The sequence below is a fragment of the Panthera onca genome, chromosome A3 (genome assembly GCF_046562875.1).
Source record: "Panthera onca isolate mPanOnc1 chromosome A3, mPanOnc1 haplotype 2, whole genome shotgun sequence".
Taxonomy (NCBI): domain Eukaryota; kingdom Metazoa; phylum Chordata; class Mammalia; order Carnivora; family Felidae; genus Panthera; species Panthera onca.
Window position 1 is genome coordinate 117,432,109 of NC_138341.1, and position 15,964 is coordinate 117,448,072.

Consider the following 15,964-nt stretch of genomic DNA (forward strand, 5'->3'; position numbering starts at 1 on the left):
ACTCGTTCACTCCACAAGAACAAATGTCTCCCCAGTGTGATTACTTTAGTTCACTGCTATTTCCCTAGCACCCAGCACAGTGCCTGGCAGGTAATAAGGTGTCAGTTAATATTTACAGAATAAGTAACTAGGTGTTGGAAGGTTCCCCAGGAATGTCTCTGTTGGTTTAAAATAGGGCCAAGAGAGGGGCGCCTGGGTGGCTCAGCCAGTTGACTGTCCAACTTCAGCTCAGGTCGTGATTTCACGGTTTACGGGTTTGAGCCCCACATCGGGCTCTGTGCTGACAGCTCAGAGCCTGGAGCCTGCTTCCGATTCTGTGTCTCCCTCTCTCTCTTTCTGCCACTCCCCTGCTTGTGCTTTCTTTTGAAAGTAAGTAAAACATTTAATGTTCATTTATTTTTGTGAGAGAGAGACACACAGCGTGAGCAGGGGAGGGGCAGAGAGAGAGGGAGACACAGAATCCGAAGCAGGCTCCAGGATCTGAGCTGTCAGCACAGAGCCCGATGTGGGGCTTGAACTCATAGACCACGAGATCATGACCTGAGCCAAAGTCGGACGCTTAACCGACTATGCCACCCAGGAGCCCCATAAATAAAACATTTAAAAAGGATGGGGGGCAGAAAAAGCTGGGCTGGAGTCCAGGTGGGGAGGGTGTTCCTTCAGGGGTCAGAATGATGGGCAGGACATGATGTACCATGGGGGAGGGGATGGGTCTGTCCTCTCAGATGCCATCCTTTCACTAAGGCCAACAAAAGTGGGTAAGGGGTGCTGCTGCCCTGAGGCTTTGAGGAGGCACCCATGCTCCCCCAGCCCCTGCCCTTATCGCTGGCTCCCAGGATGCTACCTGGCTCTTTTTTGCCACTCTTTTCACTGAATCTTCATCACCACCCTCCTATTTTACAGGAAACTGAGGAGAGCCTGAAAGGGGAGTGATGTGGCTGAGGTGGGCTGTTCCGTTGCAGTCCTAATCCCTAGGTGAAGCCCCCACACCAGCGGAGCCTGACTGGTGACCTTTTCTTGTGAGTATGTTGGGACCATCTGATACGCCTCTTCTTTCAGACTGGGAAAAAAGCCATACTTGGTTTGGTGGAAGGAAGCCCTCCCACGGGAATGGGCCGGGCAGCGGGGCCTTTGGGGGAAAGTTGGGGGTAAGATCTCAGAACTGAAGATCCTGGATGTCCTTCTGCCAGTCTCACTAGGAAGGAAGGGACGGCCCAAATAAATCCCCCTCCCGTGACAATCAGGGGAGAGGGGGCCACCGTTCCCCCCGCATCTCCTCCGGGGGTCACGTCCCCAGCCCGCTCTGGGAAGTCGTACCGCCTCCCGCCCGTGAGTCAAGGCCAAATAAGGCCTCGCGAGTGCGCCGCCCTGCCCCGCCCCTCCGCGCACACATTCTTCTGCCTTGTAAGGCCGGTGCTGCCCCGCCCACCGAGCCCGGAGCCGGACCGACGGCCCCGCGCCCCGCACTTGCTCAGCGCGGAGAGCGAGCACCTTCTTCGCACCAGGTGGGAGCTGCGGCCGCGGGGGGGCTAGGGTAGGCGATGTGAGGCCCCACGGACAGGGACGCCGAGGATCTCGGCAAGGACAACCGTCATGGGGCTGGGGCTGTGAGTTGCGGGTCAGACCGGACTCTGGCGGGGCTGGGCAGCAGGAAGACTGTTCTAGGCTCTGGGAGCCGGTGCTCCTTTGGTGAGGGAACACTGTCCAGGCCCTTCCCATTTGCAGTGGAGTTTCAGACGCCAAGCCCAGAGCTCTGGGGTGCCCAGAAGGGGAGGGAGTTGTGGTCACCTGTGTTCCCTGCCCCAGAAAACCCATGTGTGTCACAGACAGGCTCCTTGAGACCCCCTCCAGAGCATCCGTGTCCTCTCCCCTATCTCCTGGGGCAGGAGAGAGGGATGAGATAAGGGTAACCCCACCCCACACACACCAATGCTGTGTGAGAGCACTTGAGACTTCCATGCACTAGGCCATCTGTCCAACTGTCTGTGCCTGTTGGGTGGGAAGGGTCTGTCAAAGGGCTCTGGAGCCAGACTGGGACCTGGGCCAGGGGACCTCAATCCCTGCTGGTCCTCCCCAGCTTTCTAACTGCTCTGAGGAAGGAGTCAGATCACTCAGCCAGGGAGGAGGTGAATTTACTAGCAAGGCATCTGGCACCACCAGCCATAGGAACCAAGAGATAATGGGGGACACAGGCACCAGAAGGAGGGAGATGTCACCTAGTTGCAGCCAGTCCAAATACCAGTTAGATCTGATTCCCTAGGGTCTAGGACCCCCAGGAGCAGGTTCCACGGCTAAGGGACTAGCCTGTCCCTGACCCCGTTTCCTCAACCAAGCCTATAAACCGCCTCTAGTCACACAGAGCCCTCAGCTGTAGTAGGCCCACCACCAGGAGCCTCTTAGGGTATGTGTTTCCTTCCGTGTTCAGTCATCAAGGGCACCAAGGGCTGGCCATTACCACCCACTGACCCAAGCCTAGCCCAAGCATCCTGGCTGCCTGTTGGGCTCTACCCCCCTCATGGGCACAACACTTCCCTTCTTGGGCATTAGTTCTTAAACTGCACAGTGGTGGGGGCGGGGGGGGGGACCTCACCCTGCTTCCCAAGATTGCTGGGATGGACAAACCCTAAAGCTCAGTGCTGGATAGATGAGGAAGGGGAAGCCACAGAGACAGAAGGGCCCAGCCAGTATCACAGCAGTGGGTGAGATCTCAGCCATTCCTACCTCTGGCCATGGCTTCCTCTCTCCTCCCGGCTCCATCTGCATAGATCTTTGCAGACAGGAGGGCCATGGCAACAGTGATGATAACCATCACAGCATCTCATGACTGGGCTACTTGTTGGCTTTCTATGGGTTCTGTGAGTCAAAGTTCCCAGAAAACAGAGGGCTTCAGGAAGGACTGGGCCCCTCAGAGCACTAAAGCCCTGCTGATGCCACCATCTCACTCCCGCCCAGCTAATGAGTGAGAAGGGCTTCTGTCTACCCACCCTGTACCCTGTGAGAAACACCCAGGGCCAGGTGTGTCAGTCCAGCGGAACACAGCAGCAGTCTGTCATTACTACAGATGGCTGTGGTCCTGGGGAAGGGCTGGGGCTGGCCAGGATCCCTGCTCAGCATTTAAGATCTCAAAGACCAAAGTCTGAGATGAGTGGAACAGGGGCATGGGATAGAGGCCAACAGACAGGTTGAGGGGCATTCATAACCACACAACTTGGGGCTAAAAACAGGCAGAGAAGGCTTTCTGGAGGCAGGCCCTGGACCAAGGGCTCAGGGCAGAGGAGAGAGGCAGGCAGTGGTCCTAAGTACTGAGCCCCAGCTGCGGGGCACATAGCACTAGGTCTTCAGGGGCACAGTCCCCATGAGCCATGACAAGGGTTGAGGGAAAGAGCACTGTGCTTTCCCTCAGTTTCCCCATCTGTACAGTGGGAGAAGTAGACTGGCTGCAGTTGCCATCACAGCTTTAATTAAACAAGCATCTATTAGCCTATTAGTACATCAGGGGAGGGAGAGAGAGACCTCTAGGTGCTTACTGTCAAAGCAAGGGTCAGGGACCTGCTCCCCAAGGAGGTGTCTCAAGAACTAGGCTGGAAAAGGAAGGGCGTTCAGTGGGAGGGACTAAGGAGGAAAGTCTGAGGGTGTCTGGGGAACATCCAGAGGTCCAGCATGGCTGGGTCATGGATGGCAAGAGGGACACAGTGAGGGGTGCCATGCTCAGTCAGACAAGGGTTGGAGGGGTTCACACAGGACCCTGAATGCCAGGCTCAGGGGCCCAGACTTGTTCTGGAGTGAGGCAAGAACCTTCAAGGGCTTCAAGGTGAAGTGATAGGTGGTACAGGTCTGGATCTATATGGGATGGGAGAGACTAGCTAGAGGCTAGGAGGCCAGGTCTAAACAAGAGTGACAAGAAGCTGGGGCTCTCAGCCTGGGGAAGCCTCATGCCCCTATTAAGCACTGAGCAGTAAGAATAAGGAGTAGGGCCCAAATCAGGTCTATCATCCACCCAAGGGGCTGATCAAGTGTGGGCAAGTTGGGGGAGGGAACACTGCCCAGAGCATAGGCCTTCCAGAACATCCAGAACAGAGGGATAGGGAGGAGGAAGGAGGAGGAGGGGGAGGAGAGGACAAGAATGTCAAGAATGCAGGGCCACTGATCCAGCTCCATACTGCCAGGGGCAGAGGAGCTGGCAGGGAGCCTCACAACCTCCCACATTTCAACCCACCTTGTCACTTGGAGGGAGAGAGATGGACAGTGTAAATGCTATTAAGGATTAAAAGAGATAAAGCAAGGACAAGTTGGCAACAAACCCAATCTTACCCAAACAGCCACAGCAAAAATAGCTTATTCTGTGCCTGGCACCATTCCAGTGGCTTCTCAGGCACTAAGTCAATGATTCCCTATTGCTGGGCATTCCTCATGTCCCCATTCCCTGATGAAGAAATTCACTGGGAGAGGTAGAGAAGTTGTTTATGATCACATAGAGCCCATGCCTGTCTGCTTTTGTGATGAGCTGGATGACAGGAGCCCCAAGCCTATGGGAGGCCTTGAATGCCAGGCCCAAGCACTGACAGCCCGTCTAGGGTAGGCAGGAAGAGTCTCTGGCCCAGGCTCATAAGCTCTTCCCCTGACACCCACTTCCTGCAGGGAAGCCCCACCCACCAGAAGCCAAGATGTCCAGCAAGCGAGCCAAGGCCAAAACCACCAAGAAGCGGCCACAGCGGGCCACATCTAATGTCTTTGCGATGTTTGACCAGTCCCAGATCCAGGAGTTTAAGGAGGCCTTCAATATGATTGACCAGAACCGAGATGGCTTCATTGACAAGGAGGACTTGCATGACATGCTGGCCTCGCTGGGTGAGCAGGGATGGGGGTGGGTGGGGTCTAAGCGGGCCCCGCAAGGGTTGCAACTGAGGCAGGCAGTGGGGCTGCTCATTATAGAGTACGTCCCATGTAGTGACATGTGGTACCCACCCTGGAGAGCAGATGCCATTACTTTCTCCATTTAACAGACAGGGAAACTGAGGCACAGAGCAGTTCGACATTGGATCTGAACACAGACAGGCTCACTCTAGAGCAGTGCTGCCTCAGGCAAATTTGTGGTAGGGGTGCCTGGTATCACTTCATTTAAAGCAAAGGATCAGCAACTAAAGAAAGTTTTAACTATACAGACTTTCCAGTGTACAGATGGGGAAACTGAAGCCAAGTGCCTCCCCTTGTTCAGAAGTCACCCATGTCAGGCTCTTAGAGCCTCTCTCACTCCAGCGACTTCCTCAGGAACCTAGTACAATTCACCACTGCTCAGATGGGGAAACTAACACCCAGAGGCCAAGCCTCCAGATACCACCTCCCTAGTCTGTGGCCCCGCCCTCACATCCCTCCCATGTGCTAGCCTCAAACACTACTCTCAGCATCAGTTCCTGGCACTTCCTTCATCCAGGTGAGAGCGTCTAGGTCAGACACTGGCTGGGGAAGACAGGAAGCCTCTGGCAGTGGAGGAGGCAGCCTGTGGAGGTCAAGCCCCAAGCTCTGGGGAGAGACAGACCTGAGTTAGTCCCTGGCATTGCCCCTCACAGCTGGGCAGCCCTGCTCTGAGCCCATTTCCCTTCCTGTGCAATGGTGACTGTGGCCCTTGTATACACACGCGCCCAGGGTGTCTGGGGAGAGGACTGGGCAACCCTGAGTTGGAGGGTTGTTGACATCAGACACTGCCCCCTCGTGGGCCATCTACCCAGAAAAACCTGCATTCCTATTTGTAGCTCATGTCAGTGGGCCACAGGTCAGTCCTGGCCTTCTGGTTAAGAACATCATCCTCCAGTTTAAAAATAAGAGCAGCAGATAATAAAATAAGAAGAAGCTGTGCATGTATCTTAACTCTCAAAGCAATCCTACTGGGTAGATGTGATTATCATTCCCACTTTATAAATGAGGAAACAGAGGTTCAGAGAGGGTAAATAATTTGCCTGAGATCACACAGCTACTACGTAGTATAGCTGGGATTTGAACCCAGCAGTTGATTTGAGTATGGGGCTGTGCCAATTGTTCTGTATGATTTTACAACCACTGGTGCTATTTCACAATTCTAAGACGCGGGGGAAACCAAGGCACAAAACTGGGATTCAGACTCCAGTCTTTGTGACACCACAGCTCACTGGTTTAACCATTTTCAACACTGCCTGGAATCTGTGGTCTAGCTGATTGGGTTCCAATGCTGGCTCCACTCCTTACTTGCTGTGTGATCTTGGATAAGTGGCCTCACCTCTGTGTTTCAGGTCCCACACCTGTGAAGTTGGGGTGAGTATACTGACCTCACAGCATGATGAAAGTTAAAGCAGTCAGGCATGTGGGGCAGCAGACACCATGGGCAGTCAGCAAATGGTGACTCCTACACTTAAGAGGTCACGGATATTAGACCAGAGGTGGAAGCTGGCCAGAGCAGCCTGGAGAGCCCAGGGGAGGGAGCAGTCAGAAAGCGGGCTGCTCCAGCAAGATGCTGTGCAATTTACAAAATGTATTATCTCCTGCCTATGGGACTCAAACATGCCATGAAGGGAGGGGACAGGGAGGTGGGTGGGGACAGGGCAGTGACAGCAGGCACAAATGTCCCTCTGCCACAGGGAAGAACCCCACAGATGAGTACCTTGAGGGCATGATGAGCGAGGCCCCGGGGCCCATCAACTTCACCATGTTTCTCACCATGTTTGGGGAGAAGCTGAACGGCACAGATCCTGAGGATGTGATCCGAAATGCCTTCGCCTGCTTCGACGAGGAGGCCTCAGGTCAGCAGCCTCCAGGTGGAGGCCTAGACAGGGCCGGGTCTGAGCACTTCACCCAGGGTGCCCACGGGGATGCAGGTGGGGCTGGGCTGTGCTGGGACTTGTCCCCAAAGGCTAGAATGGAAATCCCGCATCTGCTGGTTTCCACGGCCAAACCATGCCCTGTCCTTGTTCTCTTCCCCCAAATGCTAGACCACAAGAGCCCACAACCACCAAGACATCCCACTTCTTGAGTTCACCTGTTGGCCCAGCACACTGCCCCCACTTTAGACTTTCCCAGAAACTAAATCATTCTAGGCCCTTCTGGCCAACAAGGTACAAAAACCAGCCCCCATCCTCAAATCTTCCAAAGGGATTGCGTCCCACAAATAGTTTGTCCCAGACACAGGCCAGGATGATGCTGGCAGCGGTGACTTCAGTCGTTTCTCAGGGGCCACAGGCCCAAGTACATTCACATTTTCCTTACTACCTTCATAATCCCCTTCCAGGGTGGTGGCATATTTTCATCCCCGATTTCCAGGTCAAACAGGCACAGAGAGGTTTAAGAACTTGCTCATGGTCACGCAGCCAGGAAGAAGGGGGAGGAGCATGCAAACAGGCAGTGGAACTCTAGGGCTCATGCTCTTAAAGTGAGACATACCCAGCCCCCCATACTTACAGCCCCAAGTACCCTACAGAAACACACAGAGCTTGAACTGGCTGGAGGCCAGAGCTGTGTCTTCTCCTGGTCCTTCCCCCACTACAAGGTCTGCAAGGACTGGGGTTCAGGGTAGGGGTATTGGGCATGTCCCAGCTTGAGTCTTTGTCTCACAGACCCTGGCCCTGCCCCCAGGTTTTATTCACGAGGACCACCTACGGGAGCTGCTCACCACCATGGGCGACCGCTTCACAGATGAAGAAGTGGATGAGATGTACCGAGAGGCACCCATTGATAAGAAAGGCAACTTCAACTATGTGGAGTTCACCCGCATCCTCAAGCATGGGGCCAAGGACAAGGACGACTAGGCTGCCCCAGGCCCCTATCCCACTCACCTGCTCCCCACCCTCACTGTACACCAGCTCCATGCCCGTGACCCCACAGGACCCTCTCAGGGGATCCTCCCTCTGAGGGGTTAGGGGCCCAGCTCACAGTGGAGGAACAGGCTGAGAGCATGCAGTGCCAGGCAGGGGGCACATAGCCAACATGAGGCAGGTGTTGCACTGTGACCCTCCGAAAGAGGACCGTCTCCTAGAGAGCTGGGCCTCATGGGCTTTTCCCCGCAGGACAAGCCCCGTGTCCTGTCTGGGACACAACTTCACATGCACCCCCATGTAGGACAAGACAGCTCTTTCCCAGCCACTGCCACAAACACAAACCTCACCAAGGTCCCTTCTCTGAGGACAGGATTCCAGACCCCTTCTTTGTGCCCTGCCCAGCCACCAGAACACAGCCCACCCCACCAGGAGTGTGATCCAGAAGATGCATGTAAACTGGATATTTGATCCAGGGGAGGCAGAATCTCTAATAGAAGTCTGAGCACTGCTTTGGGTCTGTGTGTCTGCTGCTGGGGTGAAATAAAGGAGCTCCTAATCCCTAAACACCCTCCTGCCCTCTCCTGTCCCCAGTGGCTGCCCAGACCCCTACCTTCCCCTGGCCAGGGAAAGACTCAGCTGAGACCAGACCAGAGTGGGGAGCAGACAGAGGTGCTGAGGGAAACAGTCCTTCTGGGAAGGAGAGGCCTGAGTGGGGAGGACCCACAGGAATCACCACAGATATCTCAGGGGCACCGGGAGGTCAGGGGTCAAGGTCGCCTAGTCTTCAGGACTATAGCCTGGATCACCAGGGACACCTCAATGTTCCTGGAAAGCCAGATGGTCCTGGAAGAACAGGAAGGCTTCGGGAACAGTGAGAAGAGTGCATCCCAGTAGCTCCGAGGTTAAGGTGGGAATGAATGGGTTTAAGGAATTCCCTGAGGTCAGCTCCAGGCAGCCACCAGGTGTGCTCTGGGCTGTGCCTTCTGCATCTGGAGGGTCAGTTCAGCCACAAGACCAGCTTTTTACATCCCACACGCACACAAGGTGAGCGAACCTGGGATCTCTGTTACACGTGAATGGTGGGGACACTGACAACAGTGCCTGGGGCTTAAGGAGCAGAAATACTGGTTGAATGAACAGATAGCCAAGAGAAGCAAGGACTGCCTGAGGTCACCCAGTGGATCTGGGACATAGGGAGGGCTGAATCCCAGCCTCTAGATCCTCCACAGGGCTCAGGCCTGGGCTAGACACATTCCACCTGACCCCAGCAAAGGTTGGGGAACAGCTGCTGGGCCTGGCTTGACCTGACGCCTCCCTAAAGATCACCCCCAGCCAGCCAGCTGCAGCACACAGCAAAAGTCTGAGATAAGAGCCAAGGGAGTGCTGAGCACTAAGAGGACTGTGTACTGGCCGAGGAGGGTCTAACTTCCCACAAACCTCTGCCCCACCTCAAGACCAGGCCCCTCCCAGTCAGGCCCTGGTCAGAGCTGACCATGAAACTACCCCTCTCTGGCCTCCAAATTGAGCCCCATGAGTCCCTGATCTCTACTCTGGATGCAGCCAGCTGCAAACAGTTTCTGACCAGGCCCACATACTGTGACAGACTCAGTGGACCATGCCTTTGACCCTGGCCCCAGATGGAGGGTCTTTAGCCTGACTACCTGCTCACTGCAGCTAGCCCCAAGGAAGGAGCAGGCTCTGGGCATCCTCCTGGGACTCCAGGGTCACAGGTCACTCTGTAGAGTCACTGGCACCAAAAGCCTTTCTGGAAGAAGGCAGGGATGTGGTTAGAAACAAGCTTCCTTGCACTCTGCCCCCCAGTTTGCATTCCTGTCACAAGCCTACTCCCCCTTCACCCCGAGAGAGGGAAAGATTCACACCTGGTGTAAGGGTACAGAACTCATCCACCCTCACTGGTTTCTGAGCTGGCCTGAGGCTGACCTGACGGGATCCAGAGGATGGGACAAGGTAAGTGTTCTGTGCGTGGAAAGGCAGGACCAGCAGGCGGGAGGAATGTGCAGGAGCAGAGCTAGGAGGGTATGGAAGCAGCCTGGACAAAGTCTGGGAGCAGGAATGCATGTAGCATATTCAGGAGCCAGGAAGAAGGCAGTTTTCCATTTATGAGCTTATTTATTAAAATATTAACACCTTTTTAGAAAAGCAGCAGCAGCTACTGTTTTATCTCTTACAGGCAACATTTACAGGTAACAGTGAAGCATGCCCAGAACTTTCAAAGTCTATCATAAACTCAGAAGCCACAAAGAAAAAGACTGGTGCATTTAAATCCATGAAAACTAGGGGCACCTGGCTGGCTCAGTCGTTAGAGCATGCGACTCTTGATCTCAGGGTTGTGAGTTTGAGCCCCATGTTGGGCGTAGAGATTACTTAAAAATAAAATAGGGGCACCTGGGTGGCTCAGTCAGCTAAGCGTCCCACTTCAGCTCAGGTCATGATCCTGTGGTCCATGGGTTCGAGCCCCACATCAGGCTCTGTGCTGACAGCTCAGAGCCTGAAGCTTGCTTCGGATTCTGTCTCTCCCTTTCTCTCTGCCCCTCCCCTGCTTGTACTCTTTCTCTCTCTCTCAAAAAAAAAAAAAACATTAAAAATTTTTTCTTAATAAAATACAATAAAATAAAATCTTTAAGGGGTGCCTGGGTCCGTTAAACATTCAACTCGGTTTCGGCTCAGATCATGATCCAAGAGTTGTGGGATCGAGCCCCGTGTTGGGTTCCATGCTAAGTGTGGAGCCTGCTTAAGATTCTCTCTCTCTTCCTACACCCCTCTCCCCAGCTTGCACACTCTAAAAAAAAAAAAAAAAAAAAAAAAATTATACCTTTTGGTGGGTTTAAATAAATAAAAGCTTTAAAATTTTTAATTTTGTGGTAAAATTATGTGGTATATTTATGTGGTAAAATACACATAAAGTTGGGGCGCCTGGGTGGCTCAGTCGGTTAAGCATCCAACTTTGGCTCTGGTCATGATCTCGCAGTTCAGGTGTTTAAGCCCCACGTGTCTGCTGTCAACACGGAGCCCACTTCGGATCCTCTGTCTGTCTGTCTGTCTCTCTCTCTTTCTCTCTCTCTCTCTGCCCCTTGCCCATTCTCTCTCTCAAAAATAAATACACATTAAAAAAAATACACATAGGGGCGCCTGTGTGGCTCAGTCAGTTGAGCGTCCGACTTCAGCTCAGGTCATGATCTCATGGTTCATGGGTTCGAGCCCCACGTCGGGCTCTGCGCTGACACTCGGAGCCTGGAGCCTGCTTCAGATTCTGTGTCTCCCTCTCTCTCTGCCCCACCCCTGCTCGCACTCTGTCTCTCTCTTTCTCAAAAATAAATACGCATTTAAAAAAATACACATAGGGGCGCCTGTGTGGCTCAGTCGGTTGAGCGTCCAACTTCAGCTCAGGTCATGATCTCGTGGTTCGTGGGTTCGAGCCCTGCGTCGGACTCTGTGCTGACACTCGGAGCCTGGAGCCTGCTTCAGATTCTGTGTCTCCCTCTCTCTCTCTGCCCTCCCCCGCTTGCACTCTGTCTCCCTCTCAAAAATAAACATTAAAAAAAATTTTTTTAAATACACATAATGTTTACCATCTCAACCATTTGTTTTAGGTAAACTCTACCCCCAACGTGGGGCTCCCACTCAGGACCCCAAGATCAAGAGTTTCATGCTCCACAAACTAAGCTAGCCAGGAGCCCCCCATCTCAACCATTTTCAATTGTACAGTTCAGTAGCACATTCACACTATTGTGCAATCACGACCACCATCTACTTCCAGAACCTTTTCATCTTCCTCCAATGAAACTCTGTTCCCATAAAATACCAACTGCCCATTTCCCCTCCTCTCAGACTCTGGCAACCACTCTTGTGCTTTCTGTCTCTGAGTCTGACTGCTCTAGGTACCTCACATAAGTGGAATCACTGTATTTGTCATTTTGCTTCTGGTTTATTTCACTTCACATTAATAATCTCCTCAAGATTAATTTTCATTTTAGCATGAGTCAGACTGTCCTTTTTAAAAAAAATCTTTTTTAAATGTTTATTTATTTTTGAGAGAGAGACAGAGTATTTACGAGCGGGGGAGGTGCAGAAGGAGGGAGACACAGAATCTAAAACAGGCTCCCGGCTCTGAGCTGTAAGCACAGAGCCTGATGCAGGGCTCGAACTCATAAACTGTGAGACCATGACCTAAACCAAAGTGGGATGCTTAACTGAGCCACCCAGTGCCTCAGAATGTCCTTTTTCAAGGCTGAATAACATTCCGTTGTACGTGCAGAACCACACAGAACCATTTTGCTTATCTATTCATCTGTCCAAGGATGCTTGAGGTGTTTCCACCTTTTCACTATTGTGAATGTGGCTGCTATGAATGTGAGTGCTGAGTAGGTTATTTTTACATATGTAGACAGCACCTACTATGTGCCAGGCACATTAAGCACTAGAGCTGTCAAAATGGAAAAATCACAGTTCTGATGCTAAAGGAGCTCACATGGTCATGGGGGAGACTGTCCAGAAACAAGACAGCTATGAGTAAGAGTTCAGTGTGACAGGATCACACAGTGACCCAAGGACATCGTAAGGGTAAGGGGATGAGGCAAGGATCCAGGAGAAAGTGTGAAATGGGGCATAAATCAGGCCAGGTTCAATCAGGAAAAGGAAACCACCGGTGCAAAAGCCTGAGGTCACAACTAAAGGGCCTGCAGCTCCTAAGAATGAGAAAAAGTCGGGGCGCCTGGGTGGCTCGGTCGGTTGAGCGTCCGACTTCAGCTCAGGTCACGATCTCACGGTTCGTGAGTTCGAGCCCCGCGTCAGGCTCTGGGCTGATGGCTCAGAGCCTGGAGCCTGCTTCCGATTCTGTGTCTCCCTCTCTCTCTGCCCCTCCCCCATTCATGCTCTGACTCTCTCTGTCTCAAAAATAAATAAACATTAAAAAAATTTAAAAAAAAAAAAAAAAAAAAAAAAGAATGAGAAAAAGTCTGAGCTCTGGCTCTGTCCCCTACCAACCCAGTGACTCTAAAGAAGCAGAGGGAGGTTAAGGGAATTGTAAACACCACCCAAACACAAAGGATCCCATAGGGCCATGGCTGGGCTCCAGTGGATGAAGTGGGGAGGTATCAAGGGAAGGAGGTATAAACAGCAACCCAAAGCAAAACTCAGGTTCTGGGAGGGTTGGAAGTCTTGGCTCTTTATCTGGAGCCTCAGGGTAACCCTGAGATGAAAGGTAGAAACCACCCGAGCCCCTAAGTATCCCTCTAGTAACAGGGAAGGAAGTAGCACTTGAAAAAGAACTGTGCCAGGGTGGAGCTAAGACTAACAAGAGGCAAAGAAGAATCCAAGAATTTATCCATATTATTAATAACTACACGTTAACAATTTTGAAAACTTAGAGGTTTGTGGGTGGCTGTTAAGCATCTGACTCTTGATCTTGGCTCAGGTCGTGATCTCGCGGTCATAAGACTGAGCCCCACATCAGGCTCCATGCTGAGCATGGAGCCTATGTGAGATTCTCTCTCTCCCTCTCTCTCTCTCTGTGCCTCTCCCTTATGCACATGTTCTCTCTCAAAATAAATAAACATTGAAAAAAGACAATTTTGAAAACTTAAACCAACTGAACAAATTCCTGAAATAGCAGAGCCTTAGAAGTAACTCAGAATGAAATAAAAGAGCAAAACATTAAAAACAGGAAAAAAGAGGGATGCCTGGGTGGCTCAGTCAGTTGAGCATCTGACTCGTGATTTTGGTTCAGGTCATGATCCCAGGGCCTTGGGATCAAGCTCCACGTCCTGCTTCGTGCTGAGCATGGAGCCTGCTTAAGATTCTCTCTCTCTCCCTCTGCCCCTCACCTCCCCACACCCCCACCACTCATGTGCACACACTCTCTCTCTTAAATATAAAAATAAATCAATAAATAAAAATGTGAAAAAAAACAATAGCCAAATTATGGAAGCACAAGTACCCATCAATAATTGAATGGATTAAGAAGATGTGGTGTATATATATACAATGGAATATTATTCAGTCATAAGGAAGAAATCTTGCCATTTGCTATGCCATGAATGGAGCTCGAGAGTATATTACTAAGTGAAATAAGTCAGAGAAAAAACAAATACCATTGGTTTCCTCATATGTGGAATTTAAACGAAACAAAGGAGCGAAGGGGGAAAAATGAGAGACAAACCAAGAAACAGACTCTTAATTACAGAGAACAAACTGAAGGGAGGTGGGCAGGAGGATGGGTGAAATACGTAAAGGAGATTAAGAGTACACTGAACATGACGAGCACTGAATAATGTATAGAACTGTTGAATCACTATATTGTACACCTGAAACTAATATAACACTCTATTAACTATACTGAAATTAAAATTTTTGAAAATAAAAAAAAAAAAAAGGAAAAGAAAGCCAAAGTTTTCTTCTAAGTATTGGTGAATTTGAAGCGGTGGTTAAAAATCTTCCCACAGGGGGACCTTGCTGGCTTAGTCAGTAGAGCATGAGACCCTTGGTCTTGAGGTTGTGAGTTCAAACCCCACGTTGGGTGTAGAGATTACTTAAAAATAAAATCTTTAAAAAAATAAAATCTTTGGGGTGCCTAGGTGGCTCAGTCAGTTAAGCATCTGACTCTGGATTTCATCTCAGGTCATGATCTCAAGGTCATGGGATCAAGACCCTCGTCAGGCTCTGCGCTGGGCATGAAGCCTGCTTAAGATTCTCCCTCTCCCTCTCCTTCTGTCCCTTTCCTGCTCACACTCACTCTCTCAAGAAAAAATACTTATTAAAAAAAATTACAAAAATAAATAAAATAAAATCTTTCCACAAAGATGACACTGGGCCCAGATAATTTTATAGGGTATGAGCTACCAAACTTTCAAGGAACAGACCACCCTGAGCTTACACAGATTGTTTCAGCATCCCTATGATACCAAAAGCAGACAAAAATATTATCAGAAAAGGAAATAACACGTCAGTTGCATTCATGAATATAGATACAAAACTCTTATATAAATTATTAGCAAACCAAATCTAACAGTATATTTAAAAAAGGGAGGGGGAGGCCTGGGTGACTCAGTTGGCTAAGCATCTGACTTCGGCTTAGGTCATGATTGCGCAGTTCATGAGTTTGAGCCCCACGTCAGGCTCTGTACTGGAAGCTCAGAGCCTGGAGCCTGCTTTGAATTCTGTGTTTCACTTTCTCACTGCCCCTCCCCCACTTGTACTCTGTCTTTCTCTCAAAAATAAATAAAACATTTAAAGAAAAAAAATTTTTAAAGATAATAAATAATGACTTAGTTGGATTCGCCCCAGAAATTCAAGATGTTTTAATATTAGGAAAGTCATGAATGGGGGCACCTAGGTGGCTCAGTTGGTTGAGCATCTGGCTTTGGCTCAAGTCATGATCTCACAGTTTGTGGGTTCGGGCACAGTGTTGGGCTCTGTATTGACAGCTCAGAGCCTGGAGTCTGCATCGGCTTCTGTGTCTCCCTCTCTCTGCCCCTCTCCCACTTGTGTGCACGTGTGCGGGTGCACTCTCTCTCTCAAAAAAAATAAAGATTAAAAAATTAATAAATTAGGGGTGCTTGGGTGGCTCAGTCAGTTAAGCATCTGACTTCAGCTCAGGTCATGATCTCACAGTCTGTGGGTTTGAGCCCCACATTGGGTTCTGCGCTGACAGCTTGGAGCCTGGAGCCTGCTTCGAATTCTGTGTCTCCCTCTCTCTCTGCCCCTCCCCCTCTCTCTCTCTCTCTCTCTCTCTCTCTCTCAAAAGTAAACATTAAAAAAAATCTTTTTAACAAATTAAATAAAATAAAAATGGGTAAAAGACATGAATAGATATTTCTCCAAAGAAGACAAATGGCCAGTAAGCAAATGCAAAGATGCTCAATATCATTAGGCATTAAGGAAATTAATGGCTATAATTTTAAAACCCCAGAAAATAACAAGTGTTGGGGAGAATGTAGAGAAATTAGAACACTCACACACTGTAGGAGGACATTTAAGATGGTGCAACTGCATAGGAAAATAGTCCAGCAGTTCCTCAAAAGGTTAAACCAAGTTACTATACGACTCAGCAGTTCTGCTCCTAGGTATATACCCAAGACAATGAAAACATACATCCATGCAAAACTTCTACACAAATGTTCATAGCAGCATTATTCAACACAGATAAAAAACAGACACAGTCCCGA

The 15,964-nt window shown here is 50.5% G+C and overlaps 1 protein-coding gene and 1 long non-coding RNA gene across 2 annotated transcripts in view; one reads left to right on the forward strand and one right to left on the reverse strand.

The window, feature by feature from the left end:
* The window catches only part of LOC144615880 (uncharacterized), a 46,577-nt gene that overhangs the window by 9,385 nt on the left and 21,228 nt on the right, over window positions 1-15,964 (reverse strand). The gene's annotated exons all lie outside the window — the stretch shown is intronic.
* Window positions 1,374-8,289, forward strand: MYL9 (myosin light chain 9). The gene is made up of 4 exons (XM_060617195.3): window positions 1,374-1,505; window positions 4,639-4,848; window positions 6,609-6,770; window positions 7,600-8,289. Exons 2-4 carry the CDS (start codon window positions 4,665-4,667, stop codon window positions 7,770-7,772), a joined length of 519 nt encoding a protein of 172 aa, XP_060473178.1. The 5' UTR covers window positions 1,374-1,505; window positions 4,639-4,664; the 3' UTR covers window positions 7,773-8,289.